At 41.4% G+C, this 10432-nt stretch overlaps 1 protein-coding gene across 1 annotated transcript in view; it reads left to right on the top strand.

The window, feature by feature from the left end:
- Positions 1-4802: 4802 nt before the first annotated feature.
- The window catches only part of LOC134044510 (transmembrane protease serine 11E-like), a 39729-nt gene continuing 34099 nt past the window's right edge, over positions 4803-10432 (top strand). Inside the window, exon 1 of the mRNA XM_062493748.1 lies at positions 4803-4966. Within this exon, the coding sequence (XP_062349732.1) occupies positions 4803-4966 (164 nt within the window). The remainder of the gene's footprint in view (positions 4967-10432) is intronic.

Here is a 10432-nt window from a genome sequence, read left to right as displayed (position 1 = left end):
CCCCAGTGGACAGACCAGATGGGAGAGCTGTGCTACGAAATAGTCTCCTATGCTAAAGCATGATGAAAACGTAAGAAAAAACTTCTTTACTGGGAGAGTACTTGAACTTTGAAAGAGGTAGTCAGGAGAAGTTATGGAGTCTCCATCCTTGGAGATTCTCAAAACACAGTTGGATATGATCCTCAGCAATCTCATCCAGCTATGCTTGTTTTGAGCAGAGATTTTGGCCTAGATGATGTCCTGAATTCCCTTTCTGCCTCAGCTGCTCTGTGGTTCTGTTCTCTCCAAGTGCCTTGGCAGCTTCAGGGAAAGGCACATGGCCCTGGCTAAGGTGTGGGTACTGTCTCAGGTGAACTGACTGCACCCCTCAGCTGTGTCTGTGACAGCCGAGCGCTCTGGTAGCCAGCCTGAAGAAGCCTGACACAGATCCTTTTCATGCTTGACCCTTAGGTGCCATAACAGTGCTCTTGTCCCAGACTTTCCTGGCACTGTTGCCTTAGAATAATCAGTGGAAACAGCAGGGCATGGAAGGGAAAACTATCCATTCTGTGCCACCTAAGTAGAAAGCGAGTTACCTGAGAGAGAGCTCAGACAGAAGGTCTCACAGGAAGGCAGCAAACCAAGTGGGAGCCTCATTGGGTACTCTGCATGTTTCTATCACAGTGACTGATCTCCTGAACTGTGGCTGAAAATACAGGTAGGGTCAAAATAGCTGCAGGATGGAAATCTTGGACATGATTTTCATTATGTCAAATTTGGTCTATGAAGCCTTGAAGGCTAATGCAGTGTATGATAAATCAGGTGACCACTGACAATAATGCTAGGTAGGATCTTGCATGCTGCTGCAGAGTAAACTGGAACAGGTAATATCTGTGGCAGAAAGCATGTCAGACTCTGTTTGGCTTCTACCAGGCTTAGATGCTAACAAATAATGTGAGATCAAATCTAACCTACCTATTTTCTGGGGATGTAGAGATATAGGAAAAGCCTTGTTTTGCACGTGCTGCTGTCTGCAGAGCTCTGTCCAAATGCTCCCAGTAAGTCCCTCTAGCACTTCAGATGTGTGAAACAACGCTGCTCTTCCTTTGTTCAGTTGGAGCTGTGCCTGTAAAAGATTTATTTGTATTTTAAAGCGCTCTGTTTCTTTGTAGACCTGGTCTAAGTCATGTGAAGATCTTCTGTCTCTTTGGAGATGCTGTGTGCCTTAACAGGGGGAGGAGGATTCATGCACGGATGTAGAGAGTGGCTTGTTAGCCTGACAGAAGAAAGGCTGGTCTGCTTCATTGCACCAAGCAGCAGCTCTGTCTGAGCAGCTGCAGAGGACTGGCACATATTTGGACAGGTCACCTTTTTGCCTCAAACAGGGTGACAGGCTATGAATTCTTTTTTTATGACTGTGGCACTGGGGGACTTCTGTTCTTGAAGGGCGTTGTTGGTATTCTGGGCTGGCCTCCCTGGCTGCAACTCAGACGAGTGTAGCAGTTTCTGTTACAAACGCCTGGAAAGAGAGACTGTCTGGAAACCCGCCAGGCCAGGTTCTAGCATACTTCAGAGCTTGAGGCCATTGCTGTAGCATCCCAGAATCTCCATGCATTCAGTATCTCAAAGCTGCATGGGCATGTAATGAAATCTTGCCCCAAGCGACTTTTCAAGGCTCGAGATAAAGGCCCTGGCCTGTCTCCCAGCCTTCACACTGGCTCTGGAGAATAATTCTGTTTTTAATGGATTTTCTGCTTTTGTTTTTCTACTTACTAGTTATTAACTCCCATCAGTTATAAAAAGCCATGGCTGGCATTTCATGTAGCATAGGAAAGCATGGGATAATAAAGTGGTGACTTTTTTTGGGTAAAGTTGTGTAGCATGACAACAGCTGAAATTGAAAAGTATAATGAAATGCAGCTCATTTAGAGCTTCTGCTGATTTTTGAAGGCCAAATGCAAGATGTTTTTGTGTTTTTCAGGAGGGGGAGGCCTGAAGCTCTAACTGAGCTGTCCAGATGTACTGATGGAAAAAGGAGTGCACTTGTCCAAGGGAATGATTTCCTTGCAGTGTACCAGTTTGGTCTTGTCAGATGCTCACAGAGAATCACAGAGTAATTTAGATTGCGAGGGACATACAGAGGTCATTTTATCAACCCCCCTGCTCAGAGCAGCTTTAATTAATTCAGATTGTTTAACATACAGGCAGTTTAACAGAGTTTCTGTCAGTTCTGTCAAACATCACTGACAGAAACACTCACTTCTCAGTTTAAAAGTAATGATTGACTGCTGTCTTTGGTCTGAAATTAATGGCCTGGCTTGTGTAACCGGTAGACAGATATGCAAAACATCATTGCTTGTGAATTCCAAAGATGTTATTACTACAGAACTGGACAGTGGTCTTCTCAAAAGGTGTTCTTTGTCTCTAGAGCCCGTGACCCTGTGTAAGTACGCAAACACAAACCCAGGTAGTCTGTTATTACCATTCTTAGGCAAGCAGTCTGTTTGACTGGCTGGGCTGACTTTGCAGGGTTAAACAGAGAGGATGGTCATTACACCTTTTTACACTTTCATTCACAAAAATCCTGTGCACCCACATTCTTGGATTTCCACCCCATGCTTTGATAGCTAGTTTCCATACTGTTTCCCTAGTATTAACCGAAAAAGGTTACTAATTGCCCAGCTTACTGGATGACACCCTAATACCAAACAATTAACAACTTGATAATTTACTGTGAGGAAAATTATTTGTTAATTGTTGTCTTTTCTTGGTCTGTCTGCACCATTATTTCTGGGTCACCTGTATGTGTAAATTGATTTTGCATCATCTGAAAGAAGGAAGTGTATTTCCTTATTTCACACTGTTCTGCAGGACAGTTCATTTTAAAGTTTAATTAATTTGCAAACAAAGGCAACAAATTAAAGTTTTATTAGGCAAGTTGCAAAATATTATTGATTGTAAGAAAATGGAATAATTTATTAGAAATATATTTGTTATTCATACTCTGGAATAACAATAGGAATACTGTGTCTCTAGTGTGATCTGAGAGTTACCAGAAGTTAATTCATCTGTTGTCCAATTCCTTTTTTCTGGCACTTCTTCCTGAGAACATTTGCAATTCTAATGAATGTTTTTCATTCTTGTTTCAGAGCTCAAGATTTCAGGTAAATTATGTCTCAATATCTAGCTGTTTGCGAAAACCTACTTCTCCTGTAATGTGTTTTTTACCTGATACAGGTGGTCAGAGTTTGCCACTGAACTTCTGCGCACATCAGGGAGAATTCTCCGCATCTCATAGGGTAAGTACTTCAGGGGCCACTTTTTCTCAGCATAAAAAAGAAAACAAAAACAAAACCAACAAAGAGAAGACCAGGGGGAAAAAAGAGGAAAAAACCCCAACAAGGAATTCTAAGGTATTTTCTTGACTCCTGCATTGAATTGGTTTGTAATCAATCTCCATCACTCCATCAAGTAAGTGGTTGAGTTCCTGTGGGGATGTGTTTGTTTCTGGGTGGAGCGGGGAATCCTTTTGCACAATCTTTTTTCAGTTTTACTAATTCTGAAAAAGGAAATAACAGGGTAGGTGGTGGGGAATGGAAGATACAGCCCAGGGAGGATATTAGTACTTAACAGGTACCTGTGTACTCAGTCAGTAAAGCCTCTGGTAAGGCAGGCAACTGCGTGAATGCCCTTTCCACAGGGAACTCAGAGAAGCCAAAAACCCCCAAGTGATTTGGTCAAAGCAAATGAAGAAAGAAACAGCTGATGCTGTTCAGCAGTGATCACCTTTTCCCACTGTCCTCAGAATGGTCTGCCGAGACACTCCTACAATTGCATTGAAATGCCTGTGAATGGCTAACTTTGGGGAAAGGTGGAAAACCACTTGGTATGTTTACGTAAAAATTTCTTCAAATTTTCCTCTTGTCTTTTTTTTTTTCCTCCCCTCCCTTTATGCTGAGGCTGTTTCTGGAAGATAGTGGATGTTTCAACAAAAAAGACTGAAATCTTGAGACTTCATGGGAAAACCAAATGCTTCAAGATTTTTGGCACAAATGCAAGTGCATCAAACAGCAGGAAACAGATTTGCTTTCTTGTAATTTTGTTTTGGGGTTTTCAATGTAAATGCACATTTTCTCACTGGTGAATCTCCACTTTTCCCCTTTTCAGCTGGCTCTGAAGAATCACTGGGAGATTTGTGCTGGGTGAAGGGAATTCCAAGGAGATTGGTGGCCCTTTTCACAGAGTAAGCATTTTCCACAGGCGGGGTTATGCCAACCATTAAATGACTAATAAGTAATTAGGAGGCTAGATACTTATAGTTGTCTTGTCCCTGATGCCAAGGGAGTCCAGGATAGCTGTGGATGAGTGAGCACCAAGGTAGATCAGGCTTGGCTGACCAAGCCATTTAAGTCCATATTTGTTTTTGTGTTGGCTCTCTCAGAAGACAAGTGACTTAGCATTGGGGACAGTGTAAGTTTTTTCCTCTCCACTGTGAGTTTTACAGTGAGCATGCGGTAGAAGGTGCAGCCACTCAGGACAAGGCCTGCCATAGGAATAAAAGCTGGACAGAAAGGGAGTGCTGGAAAAGGGAAATCTCACGCACTTCCTGTTTGGCTGTAGTGAAGAACAAGTCTTCTTGCTTGGGCCGGTTTATCTGCTCCCTCCATCTCTGCCTGGGGAGCTCTTTGATGCGGAGCTGATCGGAAGGTTATAAGGTCTCCTTATCAACTCCATGCTTACCTCTGTTTGTTTTTATTCTGAAGTTCGTTCCCTCGTTTTGCAATAACCCACAGGGTGCTGGGTGTTGCACCAGCTGTGCCTCAATGAAGGATCTTCATTCAGCAGCTTTTGCTTCCCATCACACCAGTCAATGCGACTCCTGCATTTTCCAGCACCATTCTCTGCACAGTCCAGACTTCAGTCAAGCCTTCATTGGCGGGCAGAAAGGCTACCAGGCCTACCGGGACCTACCATGGGATCTTCAAAAGTAGGTGACATGTTTTAACCTGGCAAGTTTAATTTGGAGATGTAATGGTGGTAAAAGGTACTGCCTATGGGAAAGCTTTAGGGCTTCAAGGACATAGATCCAGAGGAGAAGTCTCTTTTTTCTCCTACCTTTGATGCTTAGTGCTCTGTCTATGCTTCTTTTATCCTTTTAGACTGGGGTACATCATGGATCTGTTTGAAATGTGCAGCCTGGAAAGGGATGATAAATAGAGGGAAAGCTGAACAGGAAATTACAGGATGAAAGGGTGGTTTTGGAGGTTGTGGTCTGGATGAAAAGAGTAACATGGCTGAAATAAGAAATGCAGAAGGAAATCCTTCTCTAGCACAGCCAGCAGCACAATGATTTGCTGTTTGTTTAGAAAGATGATGTCAGGTTGACACTTATCTTTTCTTCCTTCTGATCATCTTATTCTGCCTGCAGGAGGCTTTTATTGCAGCAGTGCAGAAACCAAGAAGTTCTTTTGTGTCACAGTCAAGTGCTAGTAATGTAATTTTTGAAAAACATGGGGTTTGGTCAACTCTAGTTGCAATATAATTTCCCCCAAATCCTGCAAAAAATCCTGGTTAAGTAAGTGTTGTCATCACGACTACATAAGGGGAACACTATAGGTGTTCATCATGCTAGTTTTAACTCTTGTATATTAACAAAGAGGCCATGATTTCTAGGGAGTAATGAGTAGGTGGCTTGCATCAGAAAGTATTTCATGCAGTCAGAGATGCTGGATATCCTTAATTTTGTTTTACCTAACGATATTTCAGACATCACTTCAAAGTTCAGAGTAGTTTTACAAAATCTAGTCTTCCAGCTGCAACAGTCTACTATTATCTCTCAGGTTAGAACAGAAATTTAGTTCTAGATGTACAGGAAACCTCTTGGAATTTGTAACTTCTGTTTAACTCACTGGATTCTGGATTCATGTGGCAGTAGGGGGATGCTCAGTCTCCCATGAGTTTGTATTTTGTTGTTGTCGTCTCAGCAGTTGGTGGTGAAGCTTAAAAGTATGGCCTCAGAAACAAAATTCAAAAGAAAGTGAATTATTGTTAACATCCTAATGATTTGGCTGGATGGTTGAATTTTTGTGTGTGATTGTTAAAGATTACAACATTAGTCTTCTTTCTGTGTTGCTTTAGGCAAATGGCTGTGGATGATTGCAAGATACTACTTATTTTTTTCTATCCTCAGAATTTTTAAAAGCTGTTTTTTTAAAATAATTTCAGGGCATGCTGAAATAGAAACATTGTTTCTGGATGGACAAAACTTATTCCTCCTGCCCACTGAAGTATTGTTCTCATTTTGTGGAAACAATATAATTTTAGTCAACAGTTCTGACTTTGCCAGGAGAGGATGAAATTCATCTTTGTGTTCTGTGCTGATTAGTAGTACCCTGCTCAATACCCAAAGATTTCTGCCCTATTTAATATCCATAACTTAAAAGATATGCTACTCTAAGTGTCAGGTAAAGAAGAAATCCCCATCACTTGTGATTACCAGTTTGTGTTTGTTACATAAACAGGAAAAACTAAATGAGAGTTCTCTACCTAACAGAATTGAAAAGCCCTTTTTTTCTACTTAGATATAAATCTACTTGCCATGTCCTTGCAATATCAACAGTGGTGTAAATAATTTTAATGAGTGTGCTAGAGGGTAATTCAATAACCTCTGAGTACAGTTTGGTTGCCTCCTACTTAGGAGAGGATTTAATTGTTTAAATGATTGTTTAAATTATTACAAAATCTAAAGTACATTAGGGGAAATCTGTGTTGGATAGTTAAATATTTGCATGTTTGGGAAGGGATGGAAACTGCTTAGTTCTAGTCAAAGCCACTGTGTTGCCTGTTAGATGTCCAGAGTTCTTTGCTGGGCAGGGATGTGGATCTGAGTGTGGACCTGTAAGCTTTGCCGTTTGAGCTCACCCTCCTCCTCTGCCTTAGTCCCTTATAAGAGTGGAGTTTCACTATTTGCTTTATCCAGTTCCAAGATGCCTTTTTTCAAAGCATTTCAAGCTAAATTGGAACATGTGCCCTGTAAAATCCTTCAGGAAGCAAACCTGCTGAGGAAAACTGGGTGGAGTAGACAGCCTTGCTGGTCTTGTCCCGCTGCTGTGCTGTGTCCTGCACTCTGTGAAGCAGTTGCAGTGTCCTATCTGCAGCTTCCTTGTGAAGATCTCGTACCCTGGCAGGGTGAGGTAGAGTAGCTGGTGTTGTATATGGCAGTCTAAAAGTGAATATGCAGCTGGAAATGCAGTGCCACTTGCACCAATTTGTCATGCAGCAGGTGGGCAAAATGAATGCAAATTATAGACTGCTGAGGTGTAGCAGGAAATAGATACCAGCCCTGGTGCAAGGACACTCATGTGCCACTGGCATTAGTGGGAGTTTACTTTGATTTTTGCAGGAGGCAGATGTGGCTCCTGCATGGTGCTAAAGAGAAACCTATTCTGCTCAGTTTGTCCCAGAGCATTTCCTGAATTCCTAATGAAATACTTCTGCTTCTGGTACACACCACACCTGATTTGACTAAGATGGAATTTGAACCATTGATGTTTCCTTGCTGATTTCCCTCAGTTTCTGGCCATTATAGGCAGGAAAACTAGAATGAGACAAGACCTCCTCCTGAGCCTAAAAATCTTGTCATCTTCATTCCCTGAGCAAGCCCCAGTGTAATCCCAGCAGCTTTTCTGGCCTCTGCTCTTCTTTTTAGAGGGTATTTCAGAAGTGTTTCCCTTTATTGTTTTCTTCCCCATGCAGTTTTATGGGCATTTTGGATCAGCATAAGCTTTGCAAATCAAGGCATTCTGCTTCCACCATATACTCCTTCCATGTTTGTGTTTTTTATTACATACAGATCCTCCTTTTGAACGAAGCCAAACTAACACAAAGATTGGGATGGCTTGATTTGACACGCTTCTGATAGAAGACAATCTGAAAGCTTCATGTAGTCTGTGGACAGATTTGGTAATATCAAGGGGACAGATTTTATACAGAATTGAACAATTTTCCACAGAACTGAAATTATCCAATTTCTCTGTCAGTGGAGAGTTGCCTGGGGTTTCAGTATCAGCTGAACTATCTCTTTAGGGAGCTAATTTCAGCAGCATTTTTCCGATGAAGAAATCTTTCTGTCTCTGTTCAGTGAAAATACCTTGCTAGATTACAGTATTTCTCTGTTTATCTACCCAGCCTAGCAACTATTATATATTGTGGTTTAACCACAATAACCATGGCAGCTAATTGCCATGCAGCCACTCACACCCCACAAATACCACCCCTCATCTCAGTGGAATGGGAAGGATATTTAGGAAAAAAAAGGTAAAAACCAAGAGGCTAAGATAAGAGCAGTCTAATAATAATGATAATAATGATGATGATGATAATAATAATAATAATAATAATAATAGTAGTAGTAGTAGTAGTAGTAGTAGTAGTAGTAGTAGAGAGGCAGGGGAAAAATCCCGAGAAGGACAACTGATGTGCAGTGCAATTGTTCACCCACTGACCAATGCCCAGCCCATGCTACAGCAGGGAATGGCCCCTTCCAGCCAACTTTCTCCCCCATTTATATACTGAGCATGATGCTCGGTGGTATGGAATATCCTTGAGGCCAGTTCAGGTCAGCTGTCCTGGCCATGATCCACCTCAGCTCCTTTTGCATCTACTCACTGCCAGAGTGTGGGAAACTGAAAAGTCCTTGACTGATAGTGGGCACTACTGAGCAACAGCTAAATTATCACTGTGTTACCCACATTATTCTCACACTAAGCCTAAAACACAGCTCTGTACCAAGAAGAAAATTAACTGTATCCCAGTCAAAACCAGGACATAAAGTATAAAGCATAGAAATATGTTTTGTTATCCAGAAATACAAGCTTTTAAACTACAGAAGAAAGTAGATGCTTTGGGTCAGATTCTGAGTTGACATAAGCTGTCACAGATACACACCAGCAGAAGAGCTGTATCAGACTTGCAGAACTCCTTGGGAGTGATGGTAAGTATAGTTTTCATTTGCCAGTACAGAGATTTATTACAGTAAGCAAATTGAAGCACATCACTGTCCTACTATTTGTATATTTGATATATTACATTACATTGTAATGTAATATTGCAACTACTGCTAGAGTGATTTTTATGCTTTTTTTCCTCAAAGCACCTTAAAAGATAGGTACTATATGTATCCTAAAACAGTGGAGAAATTTTGTCAATATAAACATGCTTCTCTTATGGGAAGGACTAAAAGCAAAGGACATGTAATAACCCACAAGACATCATGTCTAGGTGACTGTTTTGGGTTTGGCTTTTCATCAGTCTCTTCTGTCAGCACCTTTCTTGAGCAGCCACTGCCAGTGAGTGCGTTCCAAAGCAGTCTGTGCTCTCTTTCCTCGTGCATGCTGACTTAGCTGGACACTGCCTTTGATATGAAGCTCACTGCAGGTAAAATGGAGGTCTTTCACTTGTGTCCAAGTGTGCTTCCAGCCCTGGTGAGGAAAACCTTTGAGGCGTTTCCTCTGAAGCAGACAGTTTGACTCATAGATGGATGACAGTTTTAATTCTGCTTCTTTGCAAGAAGTGAATATAAATTTCAGTAGGTAAAATACACTAATTTCTTCTATAAACTAAGAGTTTCAGGCTGCAGCGAGGCAGGTACATTTACAATTTATTTTATGCAATGTTTATCATTTGTTTATTAAACACCCTTAAAAACCCAAGTTAGGATATTAGGCAATATTTTAAATTTTCCTTTGAGACTAACATTTTTCTTTTGATACTCATCTGTTACTAAACCTTGGACATAATTAACTGGGTCCCTCTTATGCCTTCTAAAATGCATAGTGGGAGGGACCCCTCTGGCTCTGGTATTCATTGGTGCAAGCTCCTTTTTGAGGAAAAGGTTCCTGAAAGGCTTCTTTGTGTATGTTGTGAAGGAACCCAAATATAGAATGCAGGGCTCCAAATCATATATCACTGTTCAGGAAAGGTCTCAGTGGGTATTTCTGGGAAAATGTTAGCTGAATGTCAGTTGAAAAAGCTGAGATAATGTTGGAAATTACTAGGAAACCAAGAGAGGACAAAGAAGTAAAATCGTTATGTCAGTGTAAATAATTTTATGTCAGTTTTTGTTGTTTCTGTTTGCCAGCAAGTATTTCACTCCTCTTCCTCATTGGAAAAATCTTAATCTGAGACTTGGCAGTCTTCTGTCAAGAGATGAAATCCAGTCCTTGTTTGCAGTGTGTTTAAGATTACTGTACAGGCATGGTTCCCTGGGAAAGAGCAGAGTTTCTGGGAAAGAGGGAAGGGCCACTTAAACTGCAAGCAGAAGGGACCTTGTCAGAAAGCCCTCTGAGGTCGGTGAGGAGCTTTCATCTTCAGGTATTTGGTTTAGGCATAAAATTTCTACTTCTACTCTGGAGGACTTCAGTGACCTTCCCAGCTGGAGTGTTTTTAATCTTAG

The sequence above is a fragment of the Cinclus cinclus genome, chromosome 5 (assembly GCF_963662255.1).
Source record: "Cinclus cinclus chromosome 5, bCinCin1.1, whole genome shotgun sequence".
NCBI lineage: Eukaryota > Metazoa > Chordata > Aves > Passeriformes > Cinclidae > Cinclus > Cinclus cinclus.
This window is presented reverse-complemented; position numbering and strand designations above follow the sequence as displayed.